The sequence below is a fragment of the Chiloscyllium plagiosum genome, unplaced genomic scaffold (genome assembly GCF_037043375.1).
Source record: "Chiloscyllium plagiosum isolate Xiang-an unplaced genomic scaffold, Cpla_swu_hap1 HiC_scaffold_32, whole genome shotgun sequence".
Classification (NCBI taxonomy): domain Eukaryota; kingdom Metazoa; phylum Chordata; class Chondrichthyes; order Orectolobiformes; family Hemiscylliidae; genus Chiloscyllium; species Chiloscyllium plagiosum.
Window position 1 is genome coordinate 46,051,946 of NW_028270170.1, and position 22,563 is coordinate 46,074,508.

Sequence of the window (22,563 nt, forward strand, 5' to 3'; positions counted from 1 at the left end):
AGAGGAGCAGATATGCAGTCAAATATTAGAAAGGTGTGAAAAAGGCTGGATAGTTGTGGTGAGTGACTTTCGACCTTCCAGAGAGTATCCCACCCAGACCCATTCCCCTACCCTATTATTCTACATTTACCCCTGACTAATGCACCTAACCTATGCATCCCTGAACACTATGGATAATTTAGCATGGCCAATTCACCTAACCTGCATAACTTTGGACTGTGGGAGGAAACTGGAGCACCCAGAGGAAACCTACGCAAACACGGGGAGAACGTGCAAACTCCACACAGACAGTCGCCCGAGGCTGGAATCGTATCAGAGGTCCCTGGTGCTGTGAGGCAGCAGTGCTAACCACTGAGCCACTGTGCTGTCACATAGTTTTATATGGGAAAGGTCATGTCTCACCAAACTGATTGAATTTTTTGAAGAGGTGACAGAGATAATTGATGAAGGAAGGGCTGTGAATGTAGTTTATATGGACTTTAGTAAGGCATTTGATAAAGTCCCATATGGCAGATTGGTACGAAAACTAAAATCACATGGGATTCTGGGTGAGCTGGCAAGATGGATACAAAACTGGCTTGGTCATAGAAGTGGCAAAAGGGTGTCTTTCAGAATGGAGACCAGTAACTAGAGATGTTCCACAGGGAAGTGTCTTAGGTCCTTTGTTGTTTGTAGTATATATAAATAATCTGGACGAAAATGTGTGTGGCTGATTAAGTTTGTGGGTGGCACGGTGGCACAGTGGTTAGCACTGCTGCCTCACAGCGCCAGAGACCCGGGTTCAATTCCCGCCTCAGGCGACTGACTGTGTGGAGTTTGCACATTCTCCCCGTGTCTGCGTGGGTTTCCTCCGGGTGCTCCAGTTTCCTCCCACAGTCCAAAGATGTGCAGGTCAGGTGAATTGGCCATGCTAAATTGCCCGTAGTGTTAGGTAAGGGGTAAATGTAGGGGTATGGGTCGGTTGCGCTTCGGCGGGTCGGTGTGGACTTGTTGGGCCGAAGGGCCTGTTTCCACACTGTAAGTAATCTAATCTAATCTAATCTAATCTAATCTAATCATGACATGAAGATTGGTGGAGTTGCTGATAGTGCCAACAATTGTGAAAGTTACAACGGGATATAGATAGATTGGCAACTTGGGCACAGAAATAGCAGTTGGAGTTTAATCCAGACCAATGTGCAGTGATGCATTTTGGAGAATCAAATTTAGGTGTGAACTATACTGTAAGCAGTTCGAAACCTTAGGAACATTACCATGCAGACGGATCTGGGTGGGCAGGTCCACAGGCGGCAGGGTGATTAAGAAAGCATATGACATGCTTGCCTTTATCAGCCAGGTCATGGAGTACAAGAGTTGGCATACCCTATTGTAGCTCTATAAAACCCTGATTAGGCAGCATTTGGAGTATTGGGTGCAGTTTTAGTTGCCACACTACCAGGAGGATGTGGAAGATTTGGATACAGTGCAGAGAAGGTTCACCAGGATGTTGCCTGGTCTCGAGGGTATTGACTCTGAGGAAAGGTTAAAAAAGATTAAAACAGTGATAGTTTTCACTGGAAAGACAGTGACTGAGAGGAGATCTGATAGAGGTCTACACAATTATGAGAGGCATAGATAGGGTGGATAGTCAAAGGCTTTTTCCCAGGGTTGAAGTTTCAATTACCAAGAGGTGACAGGATCGGGGGAGAGGAGGACAGGTAAAGGGAGATGTTTGAGGGATGTTTTTCACCCAGAGTGTGGTAGGAGCCTGGAACACAGTGCCAGAAGAGGTGGTTGAAGCAGGTATGTTAGTGCCATTCAAGAGGCATCTGGATGGTTACATGAATAGGGAGGGAATAAAGGGATACAGACCAAACATAGGCAGAAGGTTTGTTTTTTAGTTTAGTTAGGGCATGATGATTGGTACAGGCTTGGAGGGCCAAATGGCCTGTTTCTGTGCTGCACTTCCCTTTTGTTCTTAGTTCTCCTTTTGGATCCCTTGGAAACCTATAAAATTCGAACAGGTCTAGACAGGGTAAGTGCAGGAGGAAGTTCCTGATGACCGGCAAGGTACAGTTTAAGCAAATGAGATAGATCGTGAACATAGAAAGAGATAAGGGCTGGGTTAAATCATATGTGTGTAAATGCATGAAGTATCATGAACAAAATTGAGGAACTGGAAGCAGAAATTGATCTAGGAGAATATAACATAATGGCATTGACAGATATGTGGCTCAAGCCAGAACAGCATTGTCTACTTAGCATCCCAGGCTATAACGATTTTCGTAGAAACAGGATGGGTATAAAGGGAGGTGTGTAGCAGTCTTGAACAAGATTTTGTTACTGAATTAGAATCTATACAGTTAAAGGTGAAAAACAAGAAGGGAGTTGTGATCTTTTTGGATATTTATTAGAGACCTCCAAATAGTGGGAGGATGTAGAAGAGAGCATTTATAGGCAGATTATGAAATTCTGCAGGACAATAGGGTAATTAGTGATTTAAATTACCTTAGAATAGATTGGGAAAAAAGGTACAGGGTATGGCATGGAAAGGAAAAAAATTCCCGCTATGTGTGTAGAAGAACTTTCTGGAACAGTGCACTTCCAGTCCGACCTGGGATGGGGAAGGTCCGAGGAAATCCGGTAGGCCAAGTGGAAAACATCAGAGTGGGGAAGCCTTTGGGAAATAGCAATCATAACATATTAAATTTCAACTTGCAAAATAATAAAAATCAGTTAATGATTAAGATTCCAGACTGGAAAAGAATAGATTTTAGTGGTATAAGAGTTGACTTGGGGTAAGTTGATTAGAAATTCATTTTGGTAAATAAAACATGGATGAAAAGGGAAACCTTCTAATTGGTTGAATCAGTTGCAAAACAGGTACATTCCTATGGGAAATAAATACAGGGTATCCAAAGCTCGATACTCTGGATGACTAAGGATATTGATGAGAAAATAAGGAGGATAAAGGAGGCATGTGATGCATACCAGAATAATACTGACAATAGAAATCAGGAGACACGTCTCGAATACAGGAGAGAGACGAAGGCTCATAATGAGGAAGGCTGAAAGGAAGTATGAGGAAAGGATGGCAGGCTGAGCTAAAACAAACAGTAAAATGTTCTTCAAACATATTAATAGCAAAAGGTTCCTGAAGGACAGAGTGGGGTTCATAATGAACAAGCTGCTCACTGAAGTAAAGGGTATGGCAGAGGTACTAAATGAGTACCTTGCTTCTGTCTTTACCAAAGTAGAAGATGGTGACGATGACTCCAATTGAAAATGTGGGCATTGAGCAGCTGACCAATACAGTGATAGATAATGAAGGGGTAGTACAAAGGCTGGCAGCACTCCAGGTAGAGAAGTGGCCTGGCCCAGACAAGATGCAAAATAAACAAGAAAGAGGCTGGAAGAACACAGCAAACCAGGCAGCATCAGGAGATGCAGAAATCAATGTTTTGGATGAAATTCTTCTTCAGGATTGGCGGTGGGTGTAGGGGTTGCTGGAGATAAAGGGGATGGCAGGGGCAGGGTGGTGAAGTGGGGATAGGTGAAGACAGGCAGACGGTTCGACCTGGTTGGTCAATGAGAGGAATGAATCCTGTAGGTGGCTGAGAGGAGCAGAAGGGAGGGAGATGGGCTGGAAAGGGAGAGAGGGAATGGAAAGGGAGGTTGCTTGAAATTGGAGAACTCAGTATGGAACCCTCCAGGCTGCAGGATGGCCAGGCAGAAGATGAGGTGCGGTTCCTCCAATTTGCGGTTTGGTTCATTGTGGCAATGGAGGAGGCCAAGGATGGTTTTATAGGAAAGGGAGTGGTTGGGGGAATTAAAATGGGTGATGACTGAGAGATCCGGTTGGCCCCTGTGGGCCCGGCTGAGATGCTCAGCGAACCGTTCCCTAAGTTTACAATTAGTCTCCCCAATGTAGGGAGGGCCACATCAAGAGCACCTGATGCAGTAAATTGGAAGAGATTGGCAGGTTGACAGGTGAACCTCTGTTTCACCTGGAAGGATTGTTTGGCTACTTGGATGGAGGTGAGGGGGTGGTGTACCGGCAGGTTTTGCATCTTCTCCGGTTGCAGGGGAAGGTACCTGGGGGTAACTGAGTGGCGCAAACCAAGGACTGTCGAAGGGAATGGTCTTTGTGGAAGGCAGAGAGGGGTGGGGACAGGAAGAGGTTCTTGGTGATGGATTCTAGTTGGAAAAACACTGGCAATTGCAACTAGACCCCACCCCCACCAAGTATTCTTAAATACTTCCGCCAATTCCAACTACTTCCCATCCAAACCCCTTGAATCCCCAGGTACCTTTCGCTGCAACCAGAAAAGGTGCAAAATCTACTGGTACACCAGCCCCCTCACCTCCATCGCGGGCCCCAAACAGTCCTTCCAGGTGAGACAGAGGTTCACTTGCCTCTCTTCCAACCTGGTTTACTGCATCAGGTGCTCCCGATGTGATCTTCATTGCATTGGGGAGACCAAATGTAAACTTGGGGAACGTTTCACTGAGCATCTAAGCCAGGCCCAGTCACAGCCCATTTTAATTCCCCTTCCCACTCCCTTTCCAACATGACCATCCTTGGCCTCCTCCATTGCCACAATGAACCAAACCACAAATTAGAGGAACAACACCTCATCTTCTTCCTGGGCAGCCTACAGCCCGGAGGACTCAATATTGAATTTTCCAATGTCAAATAATCTCCCTTCCCTTCCCCCAACTTCCTTCCCCACCTCTCCCCCCCTTCCATTCCTCTCAGCCACCAACCAGATTCATTTCTCCCATCAATCAGCCAGGTCATGCCCTCTGCCCATCTTCACTTATCCACACTTCGCCACCTGGCCTCTGCCATCGTCTTTCTCTGCAGCATCCCCTACACCCACCCTCAGTCCTGAAGAAGGGTTACACCTGAAACGTCGACTTTTGCATCTCCTGAAGCTGCCTGGCTTGCTGTTTTCTAGCCTCCTGCCTGTCTACTTTGGATTCCAGCATCTGCAGTTTTTTTTGTCTCTAACCAGATAGGATGCATCCTAGATTGCCGACAGAGGTAAAGGAGCAAATTGTGGAGCCATTGGCAGAAATTTTCCAGGCCTCTCTGAACACAGGATTAATCCCAGGGGACTGGAGTGAATATAACACTGTTTTTAAAGAAAGAGGCAAAGGATAACCCAGGAAACAGCAAACCTATCATTTGACATCAACAGTGTAAAAACCAATAGAGGCTAGAATACAGGTAAGGTAAATATACACAGAGAAAAATAAGTTATTAGACAGTCAATATGACTGTCAAGATCAGGTTGTGTCTGACAAATTAAATGAATTCTTTGATGAGGTGACAGAGGTAGTGCAGTGGATGTTGTATATTTGGACCTTCAGAAAGCATTTGATATGGTGTCACATTGGCAGATTAAAGTTGTTTGGGATTGATAGGTCCTTGGCAGCACAGATTAGAAGTTGTCTAAAAGACAAGAGACAGAGGGTAGGTATAGATGGGTATTCCTCAGAATAGAGATGATGGAGAAAAGGTGTTCCACAGATCAGTACTGGGACCCTTGCCTTTTCAGATTTATATAAACAGTTGGGAGATGGGTCTTGAAGGGTCTGTAAATTTTCAGATGATACTAAGTTAAGAAGAATACTGAATTGTGAGGATGACGTCGAGCTGCTTCAGAGGGGCATCTAAAAGTTGGCCAAATGGGTAGACACCAGACAGATGAAATTCAGTGCAGAGAAACCTGAGATAATGTATTTTGTAGAAGAAACAAGGAGGGAAAACACAAGCTCCGTGGTCCAACTTTGAGAGGAATTTAGGAGCAGAAGGATGTCCATGATTCTCTTAAGGTGGCTAGACAAGTTGATACATTTGTTAAGACTTGGAGGATCTTTGGGTTCTTAATAGGGGCATAGCATAGAAAAGCAATGAAGTGATGCTACATCTCTACAAGCCATTAATCAGACCACATTTGGAGTAATGTGTTCTGTTCTAGGCTTTATTTAGGGAAGGATGATAAAACCCTGGAGAGAGTCCAAAGACAATTTACTAGAGGGATATCAGGAATAAGGGAATTTAGATACAAGGAAGGATTAGAGAAATTCCTTGGAACAGAAGAGATTTAAGAGGCAACTTTAATGATGCGTTCAATATGATGAACAATTGTGCCAGCATCAAGAAGGATATTGTTTCCACTATTTGGTATGCCAGTAACTTGGGGTCACAATTTTCAAGACTGTCAGCAATAGAGCTATGAGTGTGATAAAGAGAAATATCCTTACTCAGAGTTGTTAGCATTTGGAATGCGCTGCCTGGGAGGCAGATTCCATAGGAGGTTTCAAAAGTGACCCTGATATTTATTTGAAAGTGAAGTTAGATGACCATAGAAATAGGGTTGGAGAATGGGTAGCTCTTTCGAGAGCTCGGAGAGACATGGTGGGTCAAATGGCCCCCTTTTATACTGGAAATACTATAATGTCTATGATTTAGGACTGAGCTCGAGAGAAAGATCTTCACCCAGAGAGTAGTGACTTCTCTGACACAGAAAGGGGTGGGGGGTGGGGAATATGAGAGGGGTGATTGAGATGGGACTGGGATATTGAACTACATTTAGGCGTCTAATTTGCTGCTGTATGGGACTTAAGGCTGGGTTCTGGTGTGGGGCATTGATGCCTCTTTGTTTTATGAGCAGCAGTGTACTTCCCCTCAATGTGAGTGTGACTCCTGATCCATACTGTCCCCCAATCCCTACCCCCACTCTATCCCCACCACCACACCTCCCCCCCACCACCTCCACAAATTCCCCGCTCCCTCCATCCCATCCATCCCACCTAGGGCCACCCACCCACCAAGATGGGTCTGTCCATACAGCGCCTGAGAAACAGAACATTTCAACAATGAAGAATTCCTGCTAAAATGCAGTCTGATGGTGTGAGGTAATGACCATATTCTTACTTGAAGTAACTGAGTATAGAGACAGCAGCCAACAGCGAGACCAATGAGATAGAATATCCCACCGTGTAGATCAGGTGGAGACGCTCAAATACTTCCTGAGGGGATAAATGAGAATCTTGATGTGAGAGTCTTGCATAAAGTGAACAACTTCAATGCATTTCCAACATTATAGCTCAGCATTCATCACTGGTTCTATGCCAAGGCCCACACTCCCTCCCACCAGACAACCAGGGACTGCATTTTCAAACTGGCATTAGGATCTCCTCACCTGAATAATTTCCAATTCCTAACTCAGCATGGTGTCAGTATCAATGATGCAACTAGTTTTCAAATGTGAAGGACTTAATCAGCTGGGGTGGGTGCAGGAAAGGCTATGGCCATGGTGTGTCTGTGGATGTGGTGTGTCTGTGGATGTGGTGTGTCTGTGGGTGTGGTGGGTCTGTGGGTGTGGTGGGTCTGTGGGTGTGGTGGGTCTGTGGGTGTGGTGGGTCTGTGGGTGTGGTGGGTCTGTGGGTGTGGTGGGTCTGTGGGTGTGGTGGGTCTGTGGATGTGATGGGTCTGTGGATGTGGTGGGTCTGTGGATGTGGTGGGTCTGTGGATGTGATGGGTCTGTGGATGTGATGGGTCTGTGGATGTGGTGGGTCTGTGGGTGTGGTGGGTCTGTGGGTGTGGTGGGTCTGTGGGTGTGGTGGGTCTGTGGGTGTGGTGGGTCTGTTGATGTGGTGGGTCTGTTGATGTGGTGGGTCTGTTGATGTGGTGGGTCTGTGGATGTGGTGGGTCTGTGGATGTGGTGGGTCTGTGGATGTGGTGGGTCTGTGGATGTGATGGGTCTGTGGATGTGATGGGTCTGTGGATGTGATGGGTCTGTGGGTGTGATGGGTCTGTGGGTGTGGTGGGTCTGTGGGTGTGGTGGGTCTGTGGGTGTGGTGAGTCTGTGGGTGTGGTGGGTCTGTGGGTGTGGTGGGTCTGTGGGTGTGGTGGGTCTGTGGATGTGATGGGTCTGTGGATGTGGTGGGTCTGTGGGTGTGGTGGGTCTGTGGGTGTGGTGGGTCTGTGGGTGTGGTGGGTCTGTGGGTGTGGTGGGTCTGTGGGTGTGGTGGGTCTGTGGATGTGGTGGGTCTGTGAGTGTGGTGGGTCTGTGAGTGTGGTGGGTCTGTGGGTGTGGTGGGTCTGTGGATGTGATGGGCCTGTGGGTGTGATGGGTCTGTGGGTGTGATGGGTCTGTGGGTGTGATGGGTCTGTGGGTGTGGTGGGTCTGTGGATGTGGTGGGTCTGTGGGTGTGGTGGGTCTGTGGGTGTGGTGGGTCAGTTGGTGTGGTGGGTCTGTGCGTGTGGTGGGTCTGTGAGAGTGGTGTGTCTGTGAGAGTGGTGTGTCTGTGGGTGTGGTGGGTCTGTGGGTGTGGTGGGTCTGTGGGTGTGGTGGGTCTGTGGGTGTGGTGGGTCTGTGGGTGTGGTGGGTCTGTGGGTGTGGTGTGTCTGTGAGAGTGGTGTCAGAGCATTGGCTTGTCTAGATTCAAAGGCCATTCACTGAGAATATGGCACAGTATCGAACAGGTCCAGGCATCAATGGGCCATACCTAGTTGCCCTTGAGAATGGTGGTGAGCAGCCTTCGTGAACTGCTACAGTCTATGTGTTGTATGTAGACCCATAATGGAATTCCAGGATGGAGTGTGGATTGAATGGGATCTTGCAGGTGATGGTGTTCCCATGTATTTATATCCCCCGTCTTTCAAGGTGATAGAGGCTTGGAAGGTACTGTCTAAAGAGCCTTGCTGAATTTCTGCAGTGCATCACGTAGATGATACACACTGCAGCCACTGTGTATTGGTGGTGAAGGGAATAAATCATGAAGGTAGTGGATACGGTGCCGAACAGGCAAACTGTTTCGTCCTGGATGGTGTTGATTCTTGATTGTTATTAGAGCTGCACTTATCTAGGCAAGTGGGGAGTATTCTATCACACCCTTGACTTGTGAATTGTAGATGGTGGATAGGCTTTGGGGAGTCGAGAGGTGAATTACACACTATATGATTCATATTCTCTTAGCTGCTTTTATCACATTATTTGAGGAATTGCGGAAAGAACTCACTATTGTGTAATCATTGGCGATCATTCCCACTTCTGACCATATAATGGACAAAAGGTCATTGATGAAGCAGGAGAACTTAGTTAGGGCCAGGATCCTGCCCTGAGAAGCTTCTGCAGAATGTCCTAGAACTGAAATCAATAATGAAGTTTACCCTCCGTCCCATTTACTTCAGCCGTGTTAGGGTTCCTTGAAGTCACTCTTGACCAAATACTGCTTTGATATCGAGGGCTGTCACACTCACTTCACTTCACTTCTCTTTTGTCCATGTTTGAACCAAGGCTGTGGTCAGGAGCTGAGTGACCCTGGCAGAACCCAAACTGAGCAGGTTATTGCTGAGCAGGTGCTGCTTGATAGCATTGTTAATGACACTTTCCAACACTTCACTGATGATTGAGAGCAGGTTAACGAGGTGGTAATTATCTGTGCTGTACAGACTCTACATTTGGAAGGCAGGAAACAGCTGGAAGAGGTTCCATCTTTTCAGGTGTTGTATCTGTGCAAGAACTGCTTGCCTAGAGTTGCAGCTAATTCTGGGGCAGGTACCTACAATACTTAGATTAGATTACTTACAGTGTGGAAACAGGCCCTTCAGCCCAACACACCGACCCAACGAAGCGCACCTACACAGACCCATTCCCCTACATTTACCCCTTCACCTAACACTACGGGCAATTCACCTGACCTGCACATTTTTGGACTGTGGGAGGAAACCGGAGCACCCGAGGAAACCCACACAGACACGGGGAGAATGTGCAAACTCCACACAGTCAGTCGCCTGAGGCAGGAATTGAACCCGGGTCTCTGGCGCTGTGAGGCAACAGTGCTAACCACGGTGCCGCCCCTTCTAGCTGAATTCAAACTGTCCAGACATTGACTTTGTCTGGGCTTCAACAATAACTCTGGACTGATTGGAACATTCATTTATAAATCAATATATCATCTCATTTCTAATCCTTATTAATATGTCTCCCTAAGCGGCACGGTGGCACAGTGGTTAGCACTGCTGCCTCACAGCACTGGAGACCTGGATTCAATTCCCGCCTCTGGCGACTGACTGTGTGGGGTTTGCACATTCTCCCCGTGTCTGCGTGGGTTTCCTCTGGATGCTCCGGTTTCCTCCCACAGTCCAAAAATGTGCAGGTGAATTGGCCATGCTAAAATTGCCCGTAGTGTTAGGTGAAGGGGTAAATGTAGGGGAATAGTTCTGGGTGGGTTGTGCTTCGGTGGGTCGGTGTGGACTTGTTGGGCTGAAGGGCCTGTGTCCACACTAAGTAATCTAATCTAATAATAAATATAAATTCCTTTTTTCTGCACATTTCAGGTGTCATTCTAGACCCATGTCCTTTCATTCTATACCTCTTTTACTATAACTGGATGTTGTCAGTATCCATGCTTTTGCTGTATCTGGTACTTATAGCTACTTGTAAAGTTTGTAGTAGAGTTGAAGATTTGGCTTGTAAATAAACAGTCACTCTTGGTTAAATGAGTAATGTTGCTTATTTGTTGTTTACCTTATGGTGCCAATGGTCAGGCTTCAGGAACTTGGTGCATTCTGTGTAGTTTGCCCAAGTTCTGTTAATGCTGGGGACTAACTCCCAGTCCCCATGTATGTTGCACTTGCGATAGGCATTACCTGTCAGGAGAAAGGCAACATTTAGATTTATGATAAAAGATTCCACCAAACACCTTGCAGCAGCAGTCCTGCAAACACCTCATGGATCCAGTGGCTCTCCACAGCCAGATCCAACACTGTTCATAGAAACTTCTAGCTGAATTCAAATGGTCCAGACATTGACTTTGTCTAGGCTTCAACGATAACTCTGGACTAATTGGGACATTCATTTATAAATCAAAATATCAACTCATTTCTAATGCTTATTAATATGTCTCCCTAAGTTCCTTTTTTCTGCACATTTCAGATGTCATTCTAGACCCATGTCCATTCATTCTATACCTCTTTTACTTTCTATTCACTCACCAGGGCCTTCTCTCCTTTTCCCTGCCTTTGATGCTATACCATGTGTGCGTCCTTTCACTTCTCTTTCTCAGTCTCCCAAACCCCATCAACCATCATTTTCCCCCAGCTTTACTGCTGTCCTGTTGCCTTTGAACAGAGGTTGGGAGGTTGGATATAATAGATCAGAGGCAGAGCAGTCAGAGTGGGAACAGAGTCAAAGGGGGGTTCGCAATCCTCCAAGTGTCTTCAACAAAATCTTAGACATAAAAAAGTAGATAGTAAGTGTTTGATCAGTGACTATTCTTCTTCCCTTAACATGTATAACAAAAAGTGCACACAAAGGATTAAAAGACCATTTTTAGACCGAATTCTGCACTAAAGTCCCAAAATCATTCCTGCACATGCTGCCCTACTTTGATTCCCAGTACTCAATACTTCAACTCCAAATTTTCATCATCTCTGTAAGCTCCTCCAGCCTTGCAATCCTCAGCAAATACACACTTGTCCAATTCTCTCTATTGTACATTCCCCATTCTTTCACTCACTGTCAGTATTACAGAGAATGTGATTACATTCAGTGTCAGGAATCAGTGAAAGCAGACAGCATGAACAGTCAGACACACAGTGTAAGTCAGTTATTAGCAATCAGTGGAAGCAGACTACAGTCTGTGTAGTTACCTTGGTGGTTAAAATCATAAATATACTCAGGACAGGAGACCGAGACACTCTTGTTGGGGATCCCCAGGGGCCAGCACACTATACCATCCCACTCAGGCCTGCAACTGACACCTGCATAGACACAAAAAAGAGCAAACATTATCAAACATTTCAGCAAGTCACAGATTAGTAAACAATCAAGGTGCAGTGAAAACCAACAGAGAGGATGGGGAAGCTCCCACCAATATCCTCAGCTTGTTTTTAGAGAAACACAGCACCAGGAACTGCTGTGAAAACAGAAATCCTGGAGCTGCCTCGAGAGAGAGTGGTCACTGCCATATTCACTAACTCCACAAATGGAAGACTCAAGCAGCCTGAGGCTTCATGCATATCCATGCATGTGGTGTCTTACCACCCAATACACAATCTCTCCCTCCTGAACCATCTTGTTCATTCAGATAATTCCAGCTGAAACAGCTGCCTAACTCACAAACATTCCCTTCCCTACTCATTTTTCTTTATTTCTCTGAAGCTCGACACTAATCTGAAGGAAGTGGTTTGATCAGAAATCCTCAGGACACATATAAACTTCCAGTCTCTCCACCACCAATGTATAGAGCCAACAGTCTGTGTGGGCAAATTTAACAGGTTACAAACAGCATTGAGATGCTACCGATTTAAATAGCTTTACAAAAGAATAAGAAAAAAAAATTGAAGAAATAGATGGAGAAATAAAGATTGAAAAAGATTCAATGTCAAATAAGACACAGGATTAGACATCTTGGAGAAAACAATTCTTAAGGCACAGAATTGCTTTAAAGTTAAACGTAAAGTCTGAAGCTGAACAAATGAATACATTAGTATTCAATAGATTCTATATTGGATGGTTTTATAAATCACCAACATATGAAAGGAGGCACAGATTTATTTGAAGAAGTTCTAACATCTTTTGGTAATTACTTCTACATAGGAACAAAAAAAATTCTTGGATGATTAAAGTTCAACAGAAATGTTCAATTTTCAGGAGAATCCATGGATACAGTTACAATGATTTCTATAGATAGCTGAAACAGTGACTAAGGAACTTTGAAATCAGAATTCATATGAGACGGAATACTTGTTGGAATTATTGATGAATCATCAGATTTCTTATAGTCCAAGGAAAATTTAAAATTGGAGAACACTACATAAATCATGCTGCATGCAGAAACAGAAGGACTCAGATAGATCCTGAGAGAGGTTTGCAGTCCTTTATCAAACTTGCATCAGGAACAGTATTTAATTTTGTGTCCAAATCTCTTGAGGATTAGTTACTGTTTATATTTAGTTGACATGGATTCAAGTAAGTGGTTTACATATTTTTGAATGGAGATCTTATCCTGATGGTTCTCCCATGCAACTTCTGTATGGTTGAAAGATGATGATCAGCATTTGATCTTGGGCTGTCGCTATATATGATGCAGCTGTCCAAACCCAGGGCCTTTGCCAGTGGGTTGCCCCAATAATTTTAGTATTAAATTCTCACCTCTAATTCTGTTGTCTAATTGTCATTATGATAACTGAAACTGTGTCCTCAACTAATATCATTGCCACTAACCTTGCTCCTTCTTTAACATGGGGTTTGGATTCATCGATTCATAGAGCACAGAGGTGAGAGTAACTGCCTCCACCACCCTCTCAGACAAAATCTTCTATATTTCCACCATCCTTTTGGTGAAGTTTATTTTTCTCAGATCTCCTCTAAATCTACTCATTGGGGTGGCACGGTAGCTCAGTGGTTAGTACTGCTGCCTAACAGCGCCAGGGACCCATGTTCAATTCCAACCTTGGGCAACTGTCTGTGTGGAGTTTGCACATGCTCCCCATGTCTATGTGGGTTTCCTCCGGGTGCTCTGGTTTCCTCCCACAATCCAAGGATGTGCAGATTAGGTGAATTGGTCAAGCTAAATTGCCCATAGTGTCCAGGGATGTGTAGGTTAGGTGCATTAGTCAGGGGTAAATATAGGACAATAGAGTAAGGGAATGTGTCTGGGTGGGTTACTCTTCAGAGGGTTGGTGTGGACTTATTGGGCTGAAGGGGCTGTTTCCACACTGTAGGAATTCTAAGTTCTACGTTAAACCACTTGCTCCTGACCTTAAACTTGTGTCCTCTAGTCTTATTATTCTTATGATTTACCCCTTTATGCTTCTCATAATATTATATCCCTCAATCAGATGCTCCCTCAACCTCTTTTGCTCCAGGGAAAACAAACCCAGTCTATCAAGTCTCTCCTCATAACTGAGACTGGGGATACCTTTCTGGTGAATCTCCTCTGCACTCTATTTGGTGCAGTCCTGTCTTTCCGCTAATGTGCCAATCAGAACTGCACACAGTATTCCATCTGTTTACCTCTATTCTATGTCTCTCACAGAGGACAGGCCTCTCATAAGCCTTCTTCACCACCTTGCCTACCTGTGCTGACCTTCAGGGAACTATGGTCTTAAAACCAATGTCCCTTTGTTCTTCAGTACTTCCTAGAGGCTTACCACTTATTGTATATATCCTTCCCTGTTAGACCCTCCAAAACACATCACTTCACACTTATTAGGATTAGAGTCACTGATTCATAGAGCATAGAAACAGGTGAGAATAACTGCCATTGCTTGCCTGCCCAATTTACAGCCTGATCAGTATCAAATGTAAGCCTCAGACCACCCTCCTCACTGTAAACAACACCACCAATTTTCATGTCATTTGTCATCTTAAGAATTAAACATTTTTGATCAACATTTGTAATGGATCAGACCAAACCAGCTCAGAGGGTTGGTGTGGACTTGTTGGGTCGAAGGGCCTTTTTCCACACTGGAGGGATTCTATGATAAACACACCCTTGGGAAAGGCAAATTCATTAAAACAAATTGTCTCACATGCTATTCTAGCAGCAGGAAGAGAGCCCCAGCTTTAGCTATAACAGAGAGAGGAACAAGAACTTCCATATCTAGCTTCAAGACCCCAGAACTGCAGAAAGAGCAAAACTAAAAATCCTGGTTCTGTGGGAGCTCGACCCCACTCATTCAGGTTACTTCTATTGTTCCAATTTAAAATAAAAGAAGGCCTCATAAGCTGTTTACTTTAATAGGTTTGAGCAGACTGCTTATAACCTCTGTCTCAGCCTTTCTTCAATAAAAGAACCAGAATACAATATACCGCTTAAAGTCATAGTATCGTCATATATCCAAGTCATTAATGTACATAGCAAACAGCAAGGGTCGCAGCACTGATCCCTGTGATACACTGCTGGTCAGAGGTTTCCAATCACAGAACAATCGTCCAACAATACCCTTTGCCTCCTTTTGCAATCCAATTTTGGATCCAGTTTGAAAACCTTCCTTGGCTGTCATTGGTTCTTACCTTTTGCACTCAGCCTTGCATTTAGGACCTTATCAAAGGCCTTACTGAAGTCCATTTAAACCACATCAACTGCACTATCCTCATCAATATACTTAGTCACCTTTTCATAAATCTCAGTTAAATTAGACAGGATCTCCCTCTAACAAATCCATGCTGACTATCCCTGATTTAATTCCTGCCTTCCCAAACATTGATTAATTCTGTCTCTCAGAATGTTTTCCAACAATTTCCCTCCCACTGATGTCAGACTAATTGGTGGGTGATTATCTGGCCTATCCCTGCTGCCCTTGCGAAACAAAGGAACCACATTAACTTTTCTCCAGTCATCTGGCATTTCACCTGTGGCCAGTGAGGTATTAAATCCACTAGGGCTCCAGCAATATCCTCCCTCACCTCCTACAGCAGCCTGGGATGCATCTCATGATGGTCTGGGGATTTATGCACCTTTATGCCTGTTAAAACATGCAATACCCACTCTTTGTTAATCTTAACATGTTCTAGAACCTTACCACACCAACTGAAATCCCCAGCTACAATACCTTTCCCCTTTGTATGAGAAATATTCATTTTAGACCTCACCCAGACCAGATTTATCCCTTTGGTCTCTAATAGGCTCCACTCTTTCTCTGGTAATCCTCTTACTCTTAATATATTTATAAAACCCAAGGATATTTAATGGCCCCTCTTTGTCCTCCAATTTTCCGTTTTAGGTCACCTCCTATACTTTCGAAGGACCTCCCTGTTTTTCATGCACTTGTACCTGGCATATGCTTCCCTCTCTTTCTTTATCAAACTCTCAATGTCCCTTGACATTTAGGATTCCCTGCACTTGCTGCCCTTGGCCTTCACTCTTGGAGGAACATGCTGGCCCTGATCCACTTTTAAAAAGAATTCTCATTTTCCAAATCTAGACTTACCTGCAGATAGCTGCTCCCAATTATGTTTGCCAGATTCTGTCCAATGATATTAAAACTGGCCTTCTCACAATGTAGACATTTAAAGTTCTGCGCTAACCTTATCTTGTTCCACAATGATTTTGAAAATTACAGAGTTATTGTCACTATTGCCAAAATGTTGGGTCCATTAACTACTACTTAAACAGCTTCATTCCCTAGGATTAGGTCTAGCACTGTCCCATCTCTAGTCTACATTCTGGCACAAAAATCTGTCCTGGATGCACTTAAAAAATATAATCTCAACAAAGTGATTGCCTCTTTTTTTATTTCTCATCAATGTTCTCTCTCCTCACTCCTTATTTTTTGAGTTCAACAAAGATCTTGCTTATTTCTCTGTTGCTCACTTGTTTCTTTCTGAATTGTAACTGCACTGTAGAGGGTGCAAAGGAGATTCACCAGGATGTTGCCCTATGAAGAGAGGCTAGATATGCTGAGGTTGTTTTCTCTGGAACAAAGAAAGCTGAGGGGGGACCTGATAGAGTTGTATAAAATTACAAGCACATGGACATGATGGATAGAAAGCAGCTGTTCCCCCTTGGGGAAAGGTCAATAACAAAAGGGCATAATTTGGTGAAAGACAAGAACTTGACAGGGAATTTGAGGAAAATTCTTTCCACCCAGAGGGTGGTGGGAGTCTGGAATGCATACCTGGAAGGTAAGTGAGGTGGGTAGTCTCATAACCTTTAAAAAGTACTTGGATGAGCACTTGAAGTGTTATAATATTCAAGGCTATGGGTCTAGTGCAGGGAAGTGAGATTAGTGTAGATAGTAGTGTAGTTTTGGTAGTACAGACTCAATCGCCAAAGGGCATCTTCTGTAATGTATGATTCTCCTTAGCCTTCCTAAAAAGTTTATTTTTCCATTCTGTGTTTCAACTAAGTTTTGCTTTATTTAAGATTAGATTCCCTACAGTATGGATACAGGCCATTTGGCCCAACAAGTCCACGCTGACCCTCCGAAGAGTAACCCACCAAGAACCATTTCCCTCCGACTAATGCACCAAGCACAATGGACAATTTTAGTATGGCCAATTAGAGTCATGGAGTTATAGAGATGTACAGCATGGAAACAGGCCCTTCGGTCCAACCCGTCCATGCCAACCAGATATCCCAACCCAATCTAGTCCCGCCTGCCAGCACCTGGCCCATATCCCTCCAAACCCTTCCTATTCATATACCCATCCAAATGCCTCTTAAATATTGCAATTTTCCAGCCTCCACCACTTCCTCTGGCAGCTCATTCCATACACGTACCATCCTCTGCGTGAAAAAGTTGAACCTTAGGTCTCTTTTATATCTTTCCCCTCTCACCCTAAACCTATGCCCTCTCGTTCTGGACTCCCCAACCCCAACGGGAAAAGACTTTGCCGATTTATCCTATCCATGCCCCTCATAATTTTGTAAACCTCTAATAAGGTCAGCCCTCAGCTTCTGGCGCTTCAGGGAAAACAGCCCCAGCCCGTTCAGCCTCTCCCTATAGCTCAAATCCTCCAACCCTGGCAACATACTTGTAAATCTTTTCTGAACCCTTTCAAGTTTCACGACATCTTTCCGATAGGAAGGAGACCAGAATTGCACACAATATTCCAACAGTGGCCTAACCAATGTCCTGTACAGCTGCAACATGACCTCCCAACTCCTGTACTCAATACTCTGACCAATGAAGGAAAGCATACCAAACGCCTTCTTCACTATTCTATCTACCTGCGACTCCACTTTCAAGGAGCTATGAACCTGCCCTCCAAGGTCTCTTTCTTCAGCAACACTCCCTACGACCTTACCATTAAGTGTATACGTCCTGCTAAGATTTGCTTTCCCAAAGTGCAGCACTTTGCATTTATCTGAATTAAACTCCATCTGCCACTTCTCAGCCCATTGGCCCATCTGGTCCAGATCCTGTTGTAATCTGAGGTAACTCTCTTCGCTGTCCACTACACCTCCAGTTTTGGTATCATCTGCAAACTTACTAACTGTACCTCTTATGCTCGCATCCAAATCATTTATGTAAATGAGAAAAAGTAGAGGACCCAGCACTGATCCTTGTGGCACTCCACTGGTCACAGGCCTCCAGTCTGAAAAACAACCCTCTACCACCACCCTCTGTTCTCTACCTTTGAGCCAGTTCTATATCAAAATGTCTAGTTCCCTGAATTCCATGAGATCTAACCTTGCTAATGCATATAGATCACATCTACTATTCTGTCCTCATCAATCCTCTTTGTTACTTCTTCAAAAAACTCACTCAAGTTTGTGAGACATGATTTCCCACACACAAAGCCATGTTGACTATCCCGAATCAGTCCTTGCCTTTCCAAATACATGTATATCCTGTCCCTCAGCATTCCCTCCAACAACTTGCCCACCACTGAGGTCAGGCTCACTGGTCTATAGTTCCCTGGTTTGTCTTTACCACCCTTCTTAAACAATGGCACCACATTTGCCAACCTCCAGTCTTCCGGCACCTCACCTGTGACTATCGATGATACAAATATCTCAGCAAGAGGCCCAGCAATCACTTCTCTATTTTCCCACTGAGTTCTCGGGTACACCTGATCAGGTCCTGGGGATTTATCCACCTTTACCTTTCAAAACATCCAGCATTTCCTCCTCTGTAATCTGGACATTTTGCAAGATGTCACCATCTATTTCCCTACTGTCTATATCTTCCATATCCTTTTCCACAGTAAATACTGATGCAAAATATTCATTTAGTATCTCCCCCATTTTCTGCGGCTCCACACAAAGGCCACCTTGCTGATCTTTGAGGGGCCCTATTCTCTACCTAGTTACCCTTTTGTCCTTAATATATTTGTAAAAACCCTTTGGATTCTCCTTAATTCTATTTGTCAAAGCTATCTCATGTCCCCTTTTTGCCCTCCTGATTTCCCTCTTAAGTATACTCCTACTTCCTTTATACACTTCTAAGGATTCACTCGATCTATCCTGTCTACACCTGACATTTGTTTCCTTCTTTTTCTTAACCAAACCCTCAATTTCTTTAGTTATCCAGCGTTCCCTATACCTACCAGCCTTTCCTTTCACCCTGACAGGAATATACTTTCTCTGGATTCTCGTTATCTCATTTCTGAAGGCTTTCCATTTTCCAGCCTTCCCTTTACCTGCGAACATCTGCCTCCAATCAGATTTTGAAAGTTCTTGCCTCATACCGTCAAAATTGGCCTTTCTCCAATTTAGATTAGATTTAGATTAGATTAGATTAGATTCGATTAGATTAGATTACTTACAGTGTGGAAACAGGCCCTTCGGCCCAACAAGTCCACACCGACCCGCCGAAGCGTATACCACCCAGACGCATACTCCTACACTTACCCCTTCACCTAACACTACGGACAATTTAGCATGGTCAATTCACCTAACCTGCACATTTTTGGATTGTGGGAGGAAACCGGAGCACCCGGAGGAAACCCACGCAGACACGGGGAGAATGTGCAAACTCCACACAGAGAGTCGCCTGAGGCGGGAATTGAACCCGGGTCTCTGGCGCTGTGAGGCAGCAGTGCTAACCACTGTGCCACCGTGCCGCCCACCTATTTAGAACTTCAATTTTTAGATCTGGTCTATCCTTTTGCATCACTATTTTAAAACGATTAGAATTATGGTCGCTGGCCCCAAAGTGCTCCCCCACTGACACCTCAGTCACCTGCTCTGCCTTATTTCCCAAGAGTAGGTCATTCACCCTGCCCTGAACATCTTTGGACAGTGGGAGGAAACTGGAGCACACAGAGGAAACCCACGCAGACATGGGGAGAACGTGCAAACTCCACACAGAGTCACCCCCTCCCCCCCGAGGCTGGAATTGAACCCGGGTCCTTGGCGCTCTGAGGCAGCAGTTAACTTTCACTGCTCTGTCTTTGCCTCACCGTGGGAATAATTTGATTTTGAATCACATTCATCTTCTCAACATTTCTCTGGTTTTATTTGCTGATTTTTCTGTCCAGTTAATCTGACCTAGTTCTCTGTTTATCCCAGTTGAGAAGTTTTCGAAGTTCAAATGCAATTTGACGCTGCTCTTTCTGAATACTTTACCTGCTTTCTGAGCTGGTCTTCTTTTCAGATTCCTTTCACAACTTTGCTTTGCCTCAAATAGCCGATAAATTTGCTCCTCTTTAGTGATGACATCATCAGCATCAACCTGTCAGTTTAGGGAAATGAGAAACACTATCAAAAAACAAATTTGACACTATCCCAGTGACCCCCTGCCCTCTAACCTGACTTTTTAACCTTCTCCTTCTGGCTTGATTCCTTGTCCCACTGTCTCTCACATTGACCCCTGATTGCCAGTCATCAGCCCTGACTTCCTTCTACTGGAACTTTCCCCCCCAACCCCTTAAATGCTTCTCTGCCCTCAATCTCTCATTCTGCCCCCTGTCCCTATCTGTAATGGATAGTTCCTGTCAGCGATGCCTAGTTATTAGAACAGATTCCAGATTTGACAAACCTGCAACCTTTAAGACAGCTTGTGATATTACATTGTTTGATGTTCTGGTAGAAGGCTACGCACCTTACCTTCAGTCACACTGTGCATGTAATAAAGGCAGTGTGGTGTGCTCAGTCACAAAAATTGCTGGAGAAACTCAGCAGGAGTGGCAGCATCTGTGGAGAGAAAGCAGAGTTAATGTTATGGGTCCAGTGACCCTTCTTCAGAACCTGGTTGCTGGATCTGAAATGTTAATTCTGTTTCTCTCTACATGGATACTGCCAGACCTGCTGAGATTCTGCAGCAACTTTTGTTTTTGTTTCAGGTTTTCAGCATCCATAATTCTTTGTTTTATTGTAATGTGCTCAGTCAGTCAGTTATGCATCAGTACATTACATCAGTGAACATAAACCCCAGATGATGTGTATAAGTCTGTGATATTACAACCAAATAAATAGTGTTATTAATAAACGTGACATCAATTTCAATAAGAACCTGACTATGATATACGTCATGCAGACTAACTTGGTGCTTGCCACATATCGCATCACCCACATTCCAAAGAATATTAAAACACAACCTTTCAGGCCTTTGCCTGTGTTACGGATCTCAAACTTTAACCCCTGGTGAGAATTGCGCTGATTAAGACTAAACCATGTTCAATTGCAAGCAGCCATTATCACCCAACTTTACTTATACCTCCAGAACAGAGAAGACATTGTAACAAAATGCCTAGATCCTGTAATATTCTTCCCCAGTTAAAAATGAACAAACAGCTTATACAAAAATGGTACATACATATAATAGCACAGAATACAACATGGCTCAAACACTAGCAACATTACCTGAATTACCAGATTGGGTTTCAATGTTTTTGTTTACTACAATCACAACTAAGTCATATATGAACAGTAGTGCAGGGTAGTTTGCATATAAAATAAAACAATGTTTCCTCAGCATCAGGATATTTTGAACAAAAGTAACATTACTTGTATTATTTTCTCTTCTTTATTTTGATATACTTTCGAGTAACCCAAAATCAGATTTTATTTCTGTCTGGCAATTTCCCCTGTAGTCATTGATGCAAAAGGTAACGTTGGCCCACTGAGTTGGAAGCTATTAGTTGCCATTGGGTGCATTCAAGGGGAAGTCTGGCAGTCAGTACACAGTCCTGGGGGCACGCATTTCCAGCTGATGTAGGGCTCTCGAATTAATCAGAAATATTCAGGCCTAAGACAATGATATTCAAACACTGATGCTCACACACTCACATAAAAATGTCACACTTATATTTAGACTGTCATACCTAATGTACATGTGACTTCTGACCCATGGCCACATTATTGACACTTTCCTGCCCTCTGAAATGGCTGAGCATGTCACTCACCTGAAGGCTGTCAGTGGATGGACAACAGAGTCCAGTCTTGCCCCTGATGCCCACAAAGTGATGAAATAAAAGAACAATAAAATGATGTAAATAGTGCAATACATGTTCGTATTTCCAGTGATAGAACAGGTGCCAACTCTAAGCCATAGACATATTCAATTACTTCTGCACACACTCAAAACCTGGTATACCTCTGCCCTTAATTCCTCTTGGTTAATAACTGAAACTATAGACATAACAAACAAGGCCTCAGCTGCTACTCTCACAGACACACGATCTGTAATGTGTTAAAATCTCACACTGAGGCTCTGAGATGTCCTTCAGGTTTTCCAACAGTAGCTGCATAGATAATACTAAAAGTAACAGGAGTGAGAGAAATCCACAAATGAACATAAAAGACCCCAGACAGCAGATCAGGAGCCTGCGTAACCATGCTACAGTACAGAATGCAAGGTCTCAAACTGACTTACTGCTGCTGCAAAGTTCATCCAGATTCCACTCCACAGCAGTTACTTTATAACCATGTGAAGGAGTCAGCTCTGAACAAGACTATAATGATGAACTATGACCACACTTTAAAGCATTTTACAATATCTGATTTGATGAAAGAGGATTGGGGCCTCAACAAAGCCAATTTTGTTTCACTCATTCAATTCCTCTCCTCCAAAATCTCATGTACACTTCAACCTATCATGCAATAAAGTGTGCACTTCTCTCATGCTCTACTTTACCACCTGTTCAACATCCTAGATAAGCTGGTGAA

The 22,563-nt window shown here is 44.1% G+C and overlaps 1 protein-coding gene across 1 annotated transcript in view; it reads right to left on the reverse strand.

Moving 5' to 3' along the window:
* The window catches only part of LOC122540036 (parathyroid hormone/parathyroid hormone-related peptide receptor-like), a 91,216-nt gene extending 68,983 nt beyond the window's left edge, over positions 1 to 22,233 (reverse strand). The window contains exons 1-6 of the mRNA XM_087977608.1: positions 22,100 to 22,233; positions 21,801 to 21,843; positions 20,023 to 20,128; positions 11,651 to 11,761; positions 10,527 to 10,648; positions 6,926 to 7,020 (exon numbers count right to left, since the gene is read on the reverse strand). Coding sequence (XP_087833734.1) covers positions 6,926 to 7,020; positions 10,527 to 10,648; positions 11,651 to 11,761; positions 20,023 to 20,128; positions 21,801 to 21,843; positions 22,100 to 22,233 — 611 coding nt within the window. The remainder of the gene's footprint in view (positions 1 to 6,925; positions 7,021 to 10,526; positions 10,649 to 11,650; positions 11,762 to 20,022; positions 20,129 to 21,800; positions 21,844 to 22,099) is intronic.
* Positions 22,234 to 22,563: the final 330 nt, after the last annotated feature.